The sequence below is a fragment of the Dermacentor variabilis genome, chromosome 4 (genome assembly GCF_050947875.1).
Source record: "Dermacentor variabilis isolate Ectoservices chromosome 4, ASM5094787v1, whole genome shotgun sequence".
In the NCBI taxonomy this organism is placed as follows: Eukaryota; Metazoa; Arthropoda; class Arachnida; order Ixodida; family Ixodidae; genus Dermacentor; species Dermacentor variabilis.
The window spans coordinates 59164623-59182516 of record NC_134571.1 but is presented as its reverse complement, the minus strand read 5'-3'; the positions used below and the strand labels follow the sequence as shown (position 1 = coordinate 59182516).

General features: G+C 47.0%; 1 protein-coding gene across 2 annotated transcripts in view; it reads right to left on the bottom strand.

Annotated features, from left to right (window-relative positions):
• rdgC (retinal degeneration C) overlaps positions 1-17894 on the bottom strand; it is a 235768-nt gene that overhangs the window by 20620 nt on the left and 197254 nt on the right. For both annotated transcript variants that reach the window (XM_075689206.1, XM_075689207.1), the window contains exons 8-11: positions 16982-17131; positions 16229-16291; positions 13532-13717; positions 479-624 (exon numbers count right to left, since the gene is read on the bottom strand). In XM_075689206.1, the coding sequence (XP_075545321.1) occupies positions 479-624; positions 13532-13717; positions 16229-16291; positions 16982-17131 (545 nt within the window). The remainder of the gene's footprint in view (positions 1-478; positions 625-13531; positions 13718-16228; positions 16292-16981; positions 17132-17894) is intronic.

Below are 17894 nucleotides of genomic sequence, written 5' to 3'. Positions count from 1 at the left end.
CCCGGTTCTGCTCGCGGCATTGCTGATCGAAAGCTGCCTGCTCCTCAGGAGTACGTATGACTCGTGGCCTACCCATTTCGGAGCCTGAGAGAAACTGCCGCGCGCGCTCGGCTGCGACGGAGAGCAACGACGTCACTACTGGCGCAGCCAATCGCGCGCCTCTCCTTCTATTCATGTTTTGGTGTCCTCTCCTGAGAGACAATTACTGAGCTGCACTTCACCCCAATTTTTGCTCCTTCAAAACAAGAATCTCTATCTCTCTCTCTATTTATGTTTTTGCGCATGCGCATGGGTTTGCGCCGGAGGAGTTTTAGGCGTACAGGAGACAGACGAATCAGCTAGCCATATACAGCTTCGCTGTAAAACAAACTTAGTTTTCCTGGCAAACTCAGGTGCCAACATCGAACCTGATACCGAAAGTTTTCTGGGATCACAAATACGTTGCTGCCACAGTGCGGATAAGATGGTCCATATGTACCTCTGCTGGATGGTGGCCTTCCGCGTCTGCGCCGTGCTGACGTACATGACGGTGTGCGGAACCAGCTTGGGGCCTACCAGTTTGACGTACGCCCCGCGGTTGCTGCCGATGTCGTAGTAGTTGGATGCCGAGAAGATGGTCAGCACCTGCAGACAAGTTTGCGCTCTTCTTAGCCCATATTCCTGTAGAGACTTGCTGAACGGCAGCGCTCACACACCCACGCGCACACACATATACAAAAGAAGGAAAGAAAAAGAAAGAAAATAAAAGGAAAAGAAACGACAAAAAAACGAAAAACGAACCATGCCTGATTTTCCTATTTCTCTCTCTTTCTTTTTTTTTTTTTGCATTGTAAACAGGCGCTTCAACGAAGAGATTTCGAACACATTAAGCGTTTTCGCCTTCCAAGATTTACAGCAGCGTCAGTGTGCGATAATCGCCGTATAGATTAAATGTCGCTTACTTTATAATTTTTTATTTATGTTAATGAACATATTTAGTTATTTTGCTTAAGTATATATCATGTTAAGGCACACTTTAAATGGCAAAATAAATCTGGTCGGTGCCGAAGGCACTTTGTATAGAAATTCTCAAATTGTCACGAATTACAATGTATGCGGCCCTAAATGTGCCCCGAAATTAATTGGTGCTTTGCAAAGCACTGCGCTCGAACTCCACATTGCTTTTTAAAGCGAAGCTTTAAAAATCGAAGCGGTTGAAGCCTGCGCAACCCTCAATGATACGTTGATATTCTGCCGATAATCATAGCTAAGCGTAGTCACCGAAGATAAACGTTCCTTTGCCACTGGATGAAAAAAAAAAGTATGCGCGCGTGGGCTATGCGGAAATAAGCTAATCGAGTTTACCTTTAGATTTTTGATACGCACAACAAGATTCTTGCGCGAACGTTCACTAACGCGAATCGTTGTTATCCTTGTAGCTCCTTCATTCCACTCCCGCGAATTCCGGGAATGTACTCTCCATTGACCGCTTTTGAGGATATCAATTTCTGTGCAAATTCATTAATTGGACAAACCAATAGACGGGACATTCGTCTCTCGAAATATACGTAATGTTGAATGCTACACCACGAAAAGCCGAAAGCATTTTTGAAAGTATAATCAATAATAATTCAGCCTTTGTGATGCGACAAGGAAGAAATTACAAAAGTTGCCGAAGACCTGAAAGCAAGAGAAAGTGAAGAGAGAAAAAAAAATGGATTTAAGGACAAAGATGCGGGACTGGCAGAAGAAGTGGGTCACATGACTGAATAGTTCTAGAATTATGTTTGTATCGAGCAGGACATGTGGTAAGATTTATATGGAGAAGCGCAACCTTTGCGGCTGCAAGGAACGCTACAGACATTATGCGTATATTACGTGTTCTGCTGCTAAGGCGAAGCACTTTTTCTTGTTGTGGCGCGTAACTCTCTGCGTTCTGTTTTCTTTTTTTCTCGACTTGATCATAATAATAACGGTCGCTGTCGCCTCAAGATTAATGTATGCAAGCACATATATGCACGAAACGCGCATCAATGCAGTGGACGCAAATCGATCGATTCAACCCAGAGAACGCACGATTTCCCGGAACGCATCTCACACTGCCACTGCGCCGTGACGCTGAAAGCCCGGCCGCGTCCCGGTGTGACAGAAGTGTCGTGTGTAGTGTCAATATATGCAACGTTACGGATGGATTCTTGTTTGGTACAAAAAATATTCTGCAATATTTTTTTAAAATTTTATTATTTTTACTTTTCTTGTGTGTGTCTGAGCGCATTGCCCGAGGACTACATTTCTCAGCCGTGCCACTCTTAACTTTTCATGATAAAATGAAGGTTGCGCGAAGCGCAAGGACAGAGAAGTAGCACAGACACCCACAAGGCGCTTTCTCTCGACTTTTTACAGTGAAGCTCTATACGGGTTGCCGATTCGTCCGTCCGTCCATCCGTCCATCCGTCCGTGTGTCGCCAGTACACCGAAAACTCATCCGGCGGTCGCTCTGAATTTATCATTTTATCGAACAAATGTTATGACGCATGACCTTATTGGCCATATAGAAAACGTGGGATGGCGGCGCCCCTTCGCTCTCATTGGAGGGTCGAAACGCGCATATATATATATATATATATATATATATATATATATATATATAATAAAACGCAACAGCGTACCCACAAATCGTCGATTTGAGCTTCGACATAGCCCGCCCCGACGGCAAATGGATTGTATCCTTCCTGTTGGAACGGTTTGGAATTGAGTGCTACGCGGACGTCAATGTGCCGACCACGCGTCACCGGTCGTGTATAGATTTAACCTTTGTCAAGAACCAGTCTAGCATAGCAGTACAGCCTATCGCGGTGTACCAAGCGACCACAAATCCTGTGGTAAAGAATGAGACAAAGTAAAGGTGATAACAACCGCGAAGTTATGTGTGTTTATTTAATCAATGTAGCAATTCTATAGCAATCAATGTAAATCAGTATAGTTGTCAATATAGTAATCCCAATACAGCTTCGCTGGTTATCCTTCTTTACAGAGGGGAAGGGTACTAGATTATATTTTTCGCTTTTCGCTCACGTGACGCTATACTGGTTTCCCTTTCTTTCGTCGTGGAGGATTTATCACTGATGAAGTTAGAAGAGCCAGCTCTTCAATGGCATGTTCTTTCAGACTTTCATCACTCAACAACCATCAAGAGCCACAGGAGACAATGAGACTGCTCAGTACAGGAAAGTTACCCTATATTTTCTGAAAAAATAACATAAGGAGCCTTTGCGTTAGCAAGGACAGAGACAGCCCCCCAGCGTGCCTTGGTTCTCTCGCTCTCTTCCTCACATTTTTTTTTTAACCTAACGGCAACGGACAAGATGTTGAGTGTAGAGCCTAGTAACATCGCGCGCTGCATTCTTCGACAGTATGGTCACGTGGGGCAACGACGAAACTCGACAAAGGGCCTGCTGACGAAGAGTCTCTTTTGGGCCGAATTCGTTGCTGATGAGCGAACAAAGAACCCTGAGACTACGGTACAGAATAACGCACTCCCGCCAACCGGGATCAGACACCCAGTCATGCGGAGATGTCGGCGTCGCCGAGCTGTCGAGTCGTTGGTGGACGAAGGGTACATTTTCCTTCGAGCTTTCTGCGGCACGTTTAAGGGAGCCCGATGATATAGCGCACAAGCGTGCGCCAATTCTGCGTGACAATAAAACGTGGCCGGCACAGAGAAAGCTTTGGACTCGTAAGAAGCGTATTTAGCAGGCTAAAATTGCCAGCCTAACCCACGCCACATTGATTGCCCGGCACCTGACCGCCCTCACGTGCGCGCTGATTTGCCAACGTAAGATCTGATGTTATGCAAAAAAAAAAAAAACACACAGAGGAAACTTTTAGAAATCTGTTTCATCTTTTAGGACGTGTGCCCCGTCATTTTGGCCTATGTTTCTTTTCACTATAACAGTGCGTGTCCGTGCTGTCGTGTCAGTAAAACTTGCGTGCTCGCAGAGTTGCTAAAGAAATTACCTCATTTAAAAGGGGTGTACACTCTAATGCTACATACTAAGAGCCACATTAAGTTGCATTCTTTCGGATATTACATAATATAAGATCGTCCACATGCCAAATGCTTCGTTTCTTTGCACATACGCATGCGCGCTTGCGCGCGTGTGCGTGCGTGTTCGTGTTTGTGTGCGTGTTTGCGGGTGCGGGCGCGTGTTTTTTGCCTCCGCGTGCGTATGCTACATTGAGAGAACACGGACGACACACCCTACCGGCCTTTCGCGAGGTGAATGGCTACTGAAAGGAACGCGGGCGCAGCTGAACTGGCAAAACCCGTCGCCGTCAAAGAAGTACTATACGCACGTTACACGGCGTCTCCTGCACTCTCTTCCCGTCTCCATCACATTCAACTGCGCGAGTCTTCGAGAGCCCGCACTGCTCACGCGTTCCTCGGAGAATTCTGCGTCACCCAGTTAAAGCTCAGCGCTCACGAAACGGCGTACGCGCCCTTAAAAGCCGAATGAAGCCACACAAGTGTCTCGCGATGCTCAAGGCAGCCAGGGAACGGGTGTGCCCCGATGCGCAGAGAATTCCAAGGGCATGCATCACTAAAACCGTGCACCGCTACGTTTCGCAGAGCAGGAAACAGCCGTTCGAGAGTGAAGTGCTCTGAACGCTGAATGCCAGGGCATTGTTTGCGCGCCAGGCGATCGAGATAGCTCATGATGAGCCAGCAAAGGCGACTGCTGCTCGCGAACCTTTGCTGCATTCACGGTGAGGTTAGACTCGAGAATTAATCTGATTGGCTGACGTCAGCTCGTTAGCTTCGAGCACACTGCACCATATTAGCAGTTTTAATGCGACGCAGTATTAAAAAGAAAGTGAGAAGGGAGAAACGGGATCACTTAATGAAAGAAGTAAAAGGATAACGAGGGAAGGCGACGCAGGGGATGGAAGGTGGTTGGCGCGCCTTTTTTCGACTGAAAAGCGTAAACATCTGCTCGCTCACTGCTGTAATTGGCGGGAAAGCGCGCGCGCCGCTCGACGGAAAAGTGCGCTGGCTCGCACTTTACTGAAAAGAAATGCGCTCCTCCGTCGCGCCGATTACGTGCGGCGCGAGTGAAGTATCGGCCTTGCCGAGTCTGCGGGAAAAGAGAAGGGACGGGAACCTTCCCGCTGCACGCAACAAAAACAGGGACCAGCGGTGAAGAAAGTAAGCTTGTGCGTTACTCGAGTCAGAAGTCCGAAGGAAGCGAGAGCTGGTTCTTAATAATAATAATATTTGGGGTTTTACGTGCCAAAACCACTTTCTGATTATGAGGCACGCCGTAGTGGAGGACTCCGGAAATTTTGACCACCTGGGGTTCTTTAACGTGCACCTAAATCTAAGCACACGGGTGTTTTCGCATTTCGCCCCCATCGAAATGCGGCCGCCGTGGCCGGGATTCGATCCCGCGACCTCGTGTTCAGCAGCCGAACACCATAGCCACTGAGCAACCACGGCGGGTAGAGCTGGTTCTTGCGCACGATAGTTTCGTATTCAGTCACGGCATGCCGTTTTTTAAAATATTGACATGAAATGCATGGAGTTGTTGGTTCCATTTAGTTGTGCCGACTACGCCTTATCGCGTGGGTAAAAGGAAAGTATAGCCTCTAAGGACTACGCGGAACTCTCAGCACAGTCACAGCGAATTTATGCGCGAGAAACTGTGCTTGAAGAAAGGGCAACAGATTGTTTCTAGTTGTGCGAGTAGTCTAGGCGAAGAAGGGCATCGGAAGAAATTCGAGAATGCTGAACTTCCATTGCCCGGCATGTCGGACCATCGAGAGGTTTCGAATGCGTCTGCACGTTGAGGCAGGCGCACGTTTAAAGCTGACTTTCCAGCAATAAGACAGTGTGTGAGGGGAAGCCAACTTGCCTATTTTTTTTTGACGTTGCCAAGACGGTCGGCAGTACATTGGAGGCATTACGCGTGCTCCTAACTGGGAACTGTAAGTGATAAATGAGCAACCAATATCAAAGAAACATCAGCCAATAGATAAGCAGTAGTTTGTGAAGTCGTGAAGATGCGATGACGCTACCGTCAGTTGCAGAGAAGGCAAAACGGATTCCGACGAGTTCCAATTGCGTGAATATTCTAAAGGCACAGTAATGATATTTGGGAATAATTTTCGAAAGCTTTTTAACAAAGCTGACTATATGGCAAGTTTTAAACACACACACACACACACACACACACACACACACACACACACACACACACACACACATATATATATATATATATATATATATATATATATATATATATATATATATATATATATATATATATATATATATATATGCAAGTATAGTAGATACAATGAAATATAGATGTCCCTTTGGACTAGTCCTGGCCTTTTTACTCGCAGTATGGGCAAACATGCAGGCTTATTATAGGCCCTTCCATTTCGAATTGCAGGTTGCGGAGCGAAAAGGGGGCGAGGAGGAGGGGGAGGCTGCTGAACTATAAGCTTATTGTACCACCTGGCACACACACGCATTGAAGTAATCGAATACTTCACGAAGCTCCGTGCAGCGCATGTTCAAGCACTCTCGTTACAAGTGTAGCCTAGTCCTGCAGCGCCGATACGCTCTATTTGTCAAAATAGAGTGTATCGAGGACATGGCAGGTAGAGTGAACTGATGCAGTGAACTAAGGCCAGCGTGACTGTTGTCTGAAGTTACATAGGAGGCGAATCTCAGGGATATCAGAAGCAATACAATGGTTGTCACAGATTATCTAAGTGCAGCTGCAGTCGTGTAGAGTTGCTACCGAAGTAATAACGTGGGAACGCTGCGGCATGGCGTACGAAGTTCCTAAAGGCTGGTGTCCCTTTAAGTTAGGTGCGTGTAGGATGTCTACAGTCGGGCACTCAAGTCTGTTGCCTTCAGGTACTGAAAAAGTGCTCGAATGGCTTTATGTAAGGCCAGGCTCCAAAGACCTCTGCTTCTGTGAATCGCCTGTCGTCTCGTCTATTCAAGGCACACTGGAGAGCCTGACGTTGGTTATCGAAGCGAGAATAGTGGCACAGAAGATGACTGATGGTCTCTTCACACTTGCACTTAGCGTACATCGGTGAGTCTGCCATTCCAAAACGATAGTTGTAGGAGTTAGACACAGCAGTGTTGCGTCATGTCGTGAAAGGTTTGCTGGTAATTTCGGTTTCAGTGATGGATGGAGGTTGTATAAATGACAATTAGAGGTCTGTGGAGTATGTCAGTAACTGAACGTGATGGTACGAGTGAGACTGAGAGGCTTTCTTGCGGCGTCTACTCTCGATAAAGGTATAAGGAGTGTCGGTGCTCCAACCTGGATACGTCGGGCAGCGTCGTCGGAAAGGTGATTACCAACGATGCCACAATGTCCCGGAAATCACTGAAAAATTATGCCAGTTCCTCGTTCAGAAGCTCAGGGCCATTCGCTTCGTGCGAGCAGATATTAGCGAGCAACGTTACTGCTAACGAGAAAGTTCAGTATGTCTCTACAATGAGCACAACCTCATTACAGAAAAGCCAGCCAGAGAGGCTCGAGACCTGTTTCCCTGGACAACCTACATTTTTTCTCCCGACATTTGGTGGAGTTGTTCATTCAACGTGTATAACAAGACGATCAGCATTCGTACGAGTTTAATAGCCTACAAAAAAAAAATTTCTTCAGTTAGAAAAATGTCCTTCAATTTGGCTGTCTCACGCGCGCGCCCTACGTGCACTTTTTATCGCTTCCAGGAGATGTGCGGCGGAAGCTGTCCGTTAAAGCGTTGGCCAACGAGGACGCCCCCCTTCAGCCATTTTCGCTCTGGCTCCCCGGGCGCACATTTGGCGCCAACGTTTCTGCGGGCGTCACGCAGAGGCGCGCTAAGCGTCCGTCTCTGCCTGGCTGCTGCAAGTTTAAAAGCCACTGCCCAACGAGGCAGACGCTGCCTCGGAAAGCCGAAGTGGCGCGGCGTGCTCGGTTCTCTTGCTGCACGCGCGCTATTTAATACTTTTGCTTCTATTTCCCACAACGCAGGCGTTGCGATGTGTAGCCGAATAGCTGTTTAGAACGTGGCCCACGAATGTGTGTTTGTCGTTCTACCAAATGGGCTCGCAATGGTAACACGCGCACGGTAGACGCTTCATTAAATACAACAGCGCGCACAGACCAACCGTGCACCGCGGCTCTTCAAACCGATGCTGTAAGCTTGTTTTCTAGCACCACACGGGCGTGAGCTTTAACGATGCTGGTCGCGTGTCTCCTTCGTTATTGAGAACGGAGGCCTATGCGTGCGACTAACGAAGTGCCAGTATTCTCTGAAATATTATAATTTGCCGCCTTTCTAAGAGGAGAGGCTGCAGCCTGGCGAGAACGAATTAATTCTGTAACGCTCCGTCGTCAAAGACGTTCATCAGCTGGGCGCCGTCTGAGAAAGTAGAGCTCTTTTGCTTCAATTTTATTTAGTACGGGCTGCACCCTGCGGCGTACGGTAGTCAACACGTAAATAAAACGGCGCAGGCCCTTTTCGTACAGGTATTGCCGGAGAACGTTCGTGAAAACTAACTTTGCGGGTGATTCATCACGGCGAGGCAGACACGCATATACTCGGCGAGCTGTCATGCACACACGCCGAGCATAAGACTGCGTGAAGATGCAGAATGAACCTCTTTTGGTTTTGGCACGCGCCCACCACACTTCACAATTTCTTTGGATCAGTTTGCGAATGAAAAATATATAGTCACTGTATTCTGCCGGTACTAAACTATCGGGAGCACCAAGCTATACTCGAAGGAGAAGAAAGAAATCTGAAGGTGGGTCAAGGACCACCCAACGATCGATTTAAAGGAAATTATTAAGCGTAACGTTAAGAGACGGGAAGACAACAGCACAGATAACAGAGAAAGCGCGGGTAGTCGTTATTGTAGCGAGGCTTTTCGTTTAACCTGGTAAATAATTATTAAAAGAAAGTGTTTTCATTCACATTACAGGAACACCGCTGAGTATTACAATCAAGTAAATAAAGGCCGAACTGCACCTTGTTACAGATTTGAAAGTATTTTCGCCTATTTGAGTGTGGGTCCTGGGCGTCGGGGTGGGGGGGGGGGGGGAGGGTGTAAGAAACTTTCTCGCAGTTAATATCTTTGAAACCTAATTAGTTTATTCGTTCTTTCCTTTAAAATGCACTGTAGTCCCACTTCGCTGATAAGCATTTATTTATTACACATCCCCCTCCGCTGTACCCCTCCCCTTTTTTTGTGCGTGTGGGTGCGTGTGAAAAAAGCTGTGATATCACGGCGAGCTGTTTTGGGAACCGAAAGATGGTGTCGCCACCAATCTTTCGTATTTCACGTCCTTTGCAGGCTTACCAGTCTTCTAGTCACGGTAACAGTGGTGGTTTATCCGCAGATGCATAGCCTACTAGTACAGCTTAGTGTTTCGCTTCACTATTCGTTTAAGAATGCTAATTTGGACTTTGACATGATTTTAACTGGGCCATGTCGTGTAATACGCAGAAAGAACTGCGAAATGCGAAAACACCCTTGTAATGATATTTAGATGCACGTTAAAGAACCCCAGGTGGTCCAGATTTCCGGAGTCCCCTACTACGGCGTGCCTCATAATCAGATCGTGCTCTTGGCACGTAAAAACACCATAACTTAATTGAAATTTAGTTCGGGATTACACAGCGAAGGCTTGCATTAAAGTGCGTTCCATATTGTTTTGATATTTAACAGCGCACGAAAACGAGGACGAATAGAAAGAGCGACATGCACCACAAACGCTAGGTGACTCGCAGCTGCTAATTTGAGTCGCTGAGTTGCGAGTCCGCGCAGGTGGGTGTGTGCCGTTCTTTCTATGCGTCCTCGTGTTTGTGCGCTGTTATAGATCAAAATGAAGAAGTAACCAATTCGCCCAAATTGCAGTTCTATATTATAGTGTTTTTTTTTCTTCTTGACAAGAGTAGGTGTAAAACATGCCTGTAAATTATCATAGTTGGCTGAACTCAGAACTTGAAGCTTAGAAAAAAGTGGGTCATGATGGAAGTGAAGTGACCGGTGCTGTTGGCCATCGGACGCTCGCGAAATGTGAGGTAAAAGCAACAGCCTACTTTCTAAGCGAGAAGCTGCACTCCATGGACTTAAGCTTCGTACCCACCGCTGTCGGCACGCGCAAATAGACGGCACGCGTAAAAAAGAAAGAAAGGAAGAAAGAAAGAAAGAAAGAAAGAAAGAAAGAAAGAAAGAAAGAAAGAAGGAAAGAAAGAACGAAGACCTAAATTACTGGTCTTCAATGACGAGGTGCATGCATAGAACTTGTCGCGCAGTCCTCTCTTCTGCCTCCTTATATACTTTGCCAAATCAAGCGCGACTAGGCACAGTGGGGCACGTGGTAACAGGGACGTCGCAATTTGCCATCTGATTCTTCTACTATACGCGCATAACTTGTCCGGATCATGTCCCTCCGGAAAAAAAAGAAGAAATAAAAACGCGCCGAATTTACCAATTTCAATCTATTCGAGTGCGTGTCAGGAAATACTGAGCGCAGCGTGTTCGAAAAAAAAACAAACAAAAAACACAGCACTGGTCTACCACCTTAGTGCAGACACAAACGAGGACGACGAAGCAGGGCACTGGTGAGATTAATTTTAACTCTGGGTATGTACACGGGTGCCCGCCCGCTGAGAGACGAAGGGAATGCGCTCTTTCCGGTCCTGTTTCTTATTCTTGTAGGTGCGCTTTCCTTTTTCCATATAAGCGAGACACTTTCAATCTTTTCAAAGTTTCAGGTTCTGCCAGCGAGCGGAGCGAGCGACTAAAATATATGTGCGGCCCAGGAAGGAGATGCGTATACTTTTCGCGGCCAGCGAAATCACCACCACTTTTTCGCTCTCGCTCGCTCGCGATTCTGAACGACGAGGAGTTCGTAATTACGGTGGCAAACGCGCCGGTTATAAATACGCGGAAGGGGATGAATCAACCGCTGAGCGGCCGTAAAACAGGACCGCCTCCGCCGCTGCTGCCACTGTCTCTACATCGCCGCGGCGCAGGGTCACGTTTTCCCAGATGCACAGACTTAACTGCATCTTCGCTCGGGCATGCGGTGCGCGCACTCTTCGCGCGAGCTCAGACGTAAAATCGCACGCGGTGATGTGTAGACGGCGGAACTGTGACACGCTTCGAGCACCAAGTTAATTAACGCCCGGCAGGCCACCCAGGGTTCCCATCCCGCAAGGCGCCGAGTCATGTGAGCGCCAAATTTAGTACTAAGCTAACAGGGACGAAGAATTAGTCGAAAAGCAAATTTCTGGTGGGCGCGCGCGTGTTTGGAATGGGAGAGGCCGAATATTTCGGGCCGTGTCTTCGCACAAATATATAATCAGCGGCGGGAGACCCGGAGAGATACGGTGGTGGGAAGGAACGGGACGGCGCCTCGGTGTGCAGCACACGCGTTGGACAAGCGGGGAAACGGGAAAGGAAAACAACGAGGGGGAAAACGTCGCAGTCACCATAATGAACGGAGACGTGCGATTTATTCGAGTGCCCTAATTGGCCGAGAGCACTCCATGTTATTGTAGAGCAGAACAACACGACAGCTTTGAACATCGCCACTGCATTAGAAGCTCTACAGGGCATAATGCAGCGTGGAGAATCACTTAAAGCAGCACGCCAAAAAAAAAAAAAGAAAAAAAAAAAGGTTGTACTCGAAACCGAAAACGTTCTAACGCACCCCCTCCTCCTGACGACAATGTGATGACGTTGATATGCTGTCCTGTGTGCCACGTGATAGATAGATAGATAGATAGATAGATAGATAGATAGATAGATAGATAGATAGATAGATAGATAGAAAGAAAGAAAGAAAGAAAGAGAGAGATAGATAGATAGATAGATAGATAGATAGATAGATAGATAGATAGATAGATAGAGAGAGAGAGAGAGAGAGAGAGAGAGAGAGAGAGAGAGAGAGAGAGAGAGAGAGAGAGAGAGAGAGAGAGAGAGAGATGTGCAGGGAGTTCAACTCATACGCAGTCCGTCATGCTACATTACGCAGAAAAAAGGAGTTTCAGGGATGAAACGAATGAAAGGATGACATAAGCGCCTCTTACTATGCCCCCGTTATGTCCCCTGGACTGAATACCCATCACGGAGACCGACAAAGGCGCTCAGACCGTGCTCAGACAGAGCTTAGAGAGCGACACGTCCATATTGCTGCAGTTTCCTGAGGTCGACAGACATGAAGTCTTGATAAGCAGCTCCAGAAGCGCGCGCCCTAGGCGTGGCGCATGGAACAAACTTTTACGAAGAAACAGCCCCGAAGAGCGTCGGTCTGCTCTGACCCACGAGCGACCGCCTAAGCTGCATTTCCTACTCCTCTCGCTTCCTCCCTCCCGGTTGCTTTTGAATAAAATAGCGGCGTTTTTACTTACTCCATTAACCGCGAGCGCCGAATACTTTGTGTAATGTGTGAGAACCCCGGATCATTTGGAGCAGACCACGGGCAATAACTATATCCCGTCTTCCTTTTATGGCCCGCCTCGCGTGGCGGACAAAAGCCGCAGAGCACTTAGCGATCTCTGTAAACGCAGTCGCATTAATAGTAAAAGTCGGGCGGCTAGCGAAAATGTTGATGCTCTTGTGATATTCTCGCTTAGGTAAGGTCACAGCTCCGACAGCCGTGGCCTGGATACAAAGCGCAGCTCATTGCCCAAAGTGCCCTGAAATGCGGAGACGTCGCACCGACGCATGACGACGAGGCGCCTTGCAACCGCAGGCGGCGCCAAATGTTGGTCACGAGTGAATCATTGAAGGGGGGCGGCGTCTGCCGCTACACGCGGTGCAGTGTACATACGACACTGCAGCGCGGCTGACCGCGCAAACCAACAACACGTTATTCTTGGTCCGCGACGCATCTGCAGGTATAGTGTACCTTGTTAGCTGAGCCGAGACACCGCCGTGATGAGATCGCCGGCGCCACGCCAGAACGAGCCTAATGCGTCCATCTTCAAATGAAATCCGCAAAGAAGAACGAGGACAATAATGGGAAAAAGACGAGCGCTGGTCCTGACGAAGTTTGTCTTTATCGCTTGCTTTTGTTTACGCAGCAAAGCGTTCTTTGCCATGTATCGGGCGCATTGCGGTAGGTTAGATTGGTGAGCCATGGCTCCTGCCGTACGCGTGCCTCGTTTCGGGCCTCATATATATATGTATCAAGCGAACGAAAGGACGATAGAGAGCTGGGCTAACTAAAGAAAACAAACGGAGGAACGAACGTTTCTCTTTCCGAGCCCGACCACCGACCATCGATCTTCACAGACCTCCGACCAACCCCATAAATGACCGAAAAGAGACAAAGAAAACTATTTGCTTTAAAAGAAAATATACGTTTTCGGTGGAGGGATTTGAACCAGGGTCCCCAAAGCGCAACAGCCCTAAGCTCTACCTACAGGCGGACAGAAAAAAAACTTTGGCTGAAAGATAATTAAAGGCGGCTATAATACACTCTGCACCCACGGGGATCGAGTGTGCACGAATACGCACCTTTCCGTTGTGCGTGTACTCGAAGCCGTCGGGCTTGCACTCGTGGGAGCGGATAATCCAGTCGAGCTTGTGTTTCCGCAGGAACGCCTGCGTCACGTCCGGCCCGAAGAAGCTGCCACCGCCACGCATCTCGTTCGGGCGGCAGCCGGGCTGGGGCCGCGGGTCGCTCCAGAGCAGGTCCACCAACTGCGCATGCGCGGCGCGATGGTCGCGCGTTGCGTGACCGAAGCACGACGTGCAGAACGCGGAACGCAATCTTAAGACGGACATTGCGATGAGTATCAAATTCCATTTCATCATTCCTCGTCCGCCTATATTCTCACTCGTGTTCCCTTTGCCCTTTAACTGCAAATTGCAGTAGAAGGCCAGCCACACGCTCTTCATGCCAACCACTCCGCGCGTGTCATCTCATCAGACTATTCTCGTGTTTTTTTTTATACACAGCAGGCAACGCTGTAGAAGCCAGAGCGGCTTTTGGCATCGTCTACATTCCCGAAGATTCATTCGGGAGGGGGTGTAGGGGTAAAAATCGGGTGTTACGGTTAAAGAGAAGAACCTGCGAGGAATCACTGACAAGAACATACATAGTGTTAATCGACTATATAGAATTAGAAAAAAAGGAGGAAATGTCTGCGGAAGATAGCACCATTGGAATCTTTGAACTAGATTACTCCACGAGGCGAACATTGCTTGCACAAGCATTGGAAATGGAGGATTTACTGATTAAAAAACTTTTACTAATTAAGCCTTTAACTAAAAATATTACGATGTACTCAATGAAGTGCCAGTGAGATTGCAAGGTTCACCGAATTCTCGAAATAACCAGAGTTTGTAGATATTCATTACAAAAATGGGCGACGAATTACATTGAAATTGCAGTGAATTTTGTGCTTCCATGCATAAAACGGTATTTTGTCAGAAAATGTAAGTGTGACAATAATTCATTCTTACCGCAAGTTAAACGGTGCATATGTCGAAGTCGGTACCATCATCAGAATTCATTTCAAATGGATATGCTTTCAAACGCACCGGCTGAAATGCATAAATTGCAGTATGCGTCATATAACCATTAGTTAAAAGGCACTAGATATATTATATATGCCGTTTTTTTCGCATGAGTATTAAGCGAAAAGGAAGCATGCATAATTACGAACAATGTTAGCAATATGACGTATATTGACTACTTTACATTATTTGGGCAGGATTCATTAGTTTTGTGACACCTGCATTTGTTCTTGCTCTTCGCGAAAGGGCGAACATCGGGAAAAAATCGTGTTTATAACCAGATTTGAATAAAACTTATCCTAGAATTATCGGGTTTTACCCGAAAACGAAAGGCATTGCATTGAAAGGCAAAGAAAGCTGTCCCGAGAATGCCAAGAATTTTATTCTCATTGAATATATTGCAGATGTAACGTACAAGTTGGAATCGCTGTGAAGCGTAACTTTAGTAAAGCGGTTAATTAAACGCTGTGCAACGAACCACGATTCGCATAATGTGTCCGGTGAAACGCGTTTCGCAAAGTTTGTTTATCCACAATGGGTCCCAAGTTTAGTGTAACCTCTTCATAACACACCCACATAGATATCAAACATGAATTGTAGGACTTGCGCAGTACTTCGTCGCTAGTTTTCGTATTGACTGGGGAGCCCCACGAGGAGAGGCTTGGACTAACCCGGCGGCAGTGCAATTCCGGGGACGCTGCAGGAGCAAGCCCTTCGCGGCGTCGATGCCCAAAACATATATTAACGCGACAGTGTTAAGGTCCCGGTTTCGCAGAAAAGCCGATGTCGGCGTCCGACGTCGAAAATTGTCGTACGTATTTAGGTACATGTGCATGCCACGCCTTGCTATATGACACGCGGTTTATGCGGGTTGTACTGTCGCACCACTCTATCACTAAAGTTGCTCATACCTTGTCTTAAATTCTTGACAAAGTTATTATTCCTCGGAATTTTGAGAATGACAGTCCACAAACAAATGTCACGAAACAGAACACCGACAGCGCATGCTCTTGAAGTTAAATATTCTCAGACTGAAATGTTAACAGTGCGAAACAATAACAGAGGCCTGAAAATAATGAAAGTTTTTTGGCGCGGCTGTGCTCTACCTCCGGGATCGGCCCACGCAAGAGGCAGCATTTCTACCAGGAAGCTCGCCTTTGTGCATGGCGTTCGCCGCCAGCGTTTTCCGGTAAACACTGCGGTTACGTAAGCTGCAGTCACCGGGAAGCGGGGTATCTTTGTATGCTATCGCAAAACCCATTAATTGCAATTCAAGCTGATCAGAAAAGCAGTGCCAGCGTCTAGACGGCGGACTCCCCATGTAAGGCGACCTTAAATTTGTAGCAAGTATTGATAGGTGTGAAAAGCATATTTTAGTAAAAGTTTGCACCCTAAAGCCTATTACGAGAAGTGAAATAAAGTAACACTTACACTTCTATGACATCTTTTAACTTAAGACATGCCTTAACTTTGGCTTATGACCCTAAAGCTGGCTGTATGAGCTGTGATTATACTCTGAAAACGGACAGTTTTCAGAATTCTGTGAGCTGGCAACTCTGCGACACTTTGCTTTATCCAAAGCGCGGAGAACTGAAAGGTCGAAGGCAAAGGGCGTTCTTAATAACCTTAGCCGTCCCACGAAAGAGAATGAAGGCGCGAGCAGACCGAGGTCACGTGCAGTGCCGCTCTCACCTGCCTCCATTCGTTGGCGTTGTAGCTACCGTGGTGAAGCGGTGGTTGCAGCACCGTCACGAACTGCAATAGAAAAATTGATTGGAGGCTGTCGTATACGGTGAACTTGGCGATACACACGTGACAAGACGCACTGGGCTTTGATCAGCTTTAAAAATTACAGGGTTTTACGTGCTAAAACCACTTTCTGATTATGAGGCACGCCATAGTGGAGGGCTCCGGAAATTTCGACCACCTGGGCTTCTGTAACGTGCACCCAAATCTAGGCACACGGGTGTTTTCGCCCCCATCGAAATGTGGCCGCCGTGGCCGGGATTCTAACCCGCGACCTCGTGCTCAGCAGCCCAACACTATAGCCACTGAGCAACCACGGCGGATTTGATCAGCTTTCGGAGCTTGGAAGTCCATGTATGCTACCCATAGTTCCCATTTTGGCTGAACCACCATGTTTGCACGGCTTCCGCAAACACTAGCGCCAGAGTATAAGTCTATGGACTATATATATATATATATATATATATATATATATATATATATATATATATATATATATATATATATATATATATATGTGTGTGTGTGTGTGTGTGTGTGTGTGTGTGTGTGTGTGTGTGTGTGTGTAAACGTTAGTAATCCTTTTTAATTGTTGCGTCATCTACATATTCTTCCAATAAGACAATGGCCGGACCTATAGGATCTGTTTTTTTTTTCAAGCATATATCTATGTATATAGGCGTGTGTAGTCTTATTTACTTGATGCCGGTTGATGGCGGAGACGATCTTGAGGTCTGTGACGGAGGAGACACCCCCGTGAACGACAAAGACGCGGTTGTCGATGAGCGTCGCCACGGGAAGCCAGCTGTACAGGTCTTCGGTCAGCTGCACGATCTTGGAGGCCTGCCGCTGCGCCAGAACGCAGAGAAAATATGCGTGTGTGAGCGCGGGGTCTGGGCGACTAGCTGACACACTTTGACGAAATTGGAAAAAAAGGTGTGAGTGTCGGAAACTCGGCTGGCTGGTTCTGGCTGAAAGTCTATATATAAACACTGTATTAGTGAAAGGAAGTGCCGTGTGGTCTATTGTTAAAGGGAACGCCTGAGTGTAGAGCAAGTGCGGCTTTTCACCTCTGGCAAATGTGCAAACGATCGCCCGGCTTTGCGGCGGTTGACTTGGGCTTGGGGGTGCGCGCACTTCTATATATTTTTTTGTGCAGTGCATTGATATAGCTCAATCCGGCGCCTTCAGCTAGAGCACTAGAAAAATGAGAGCCGCATATTAGAGTGGTATCTTTAACGGATATAGCACACTATATATCAACGAATGAAGAGAAGACAGCAGGAAAAACGCTTGACTTTCGACAGGTGGTTTATTTCACGCGTATAGACGAGGACGGCAACAAGCATTCCCTGCCGTCACTACAACGATAAATTGTTGAATGAACCGAGGAATGATGACACCTGGTGAAATTAACCCATTCAAACAGAAAGATATTTCTCTGTGATACGCGATATGTGTATAAAAATGGCTAAAAAATAAAGTAAACGAAGAGCGAAGAAATGTTACAAGCTTTCTGACATATAGGACACAAATTTCCAAATATATATTGCCAAGGTAGCAAAGCAGAATACAATATCAAACATACAATATCTACAAAAAAAAAAAACGA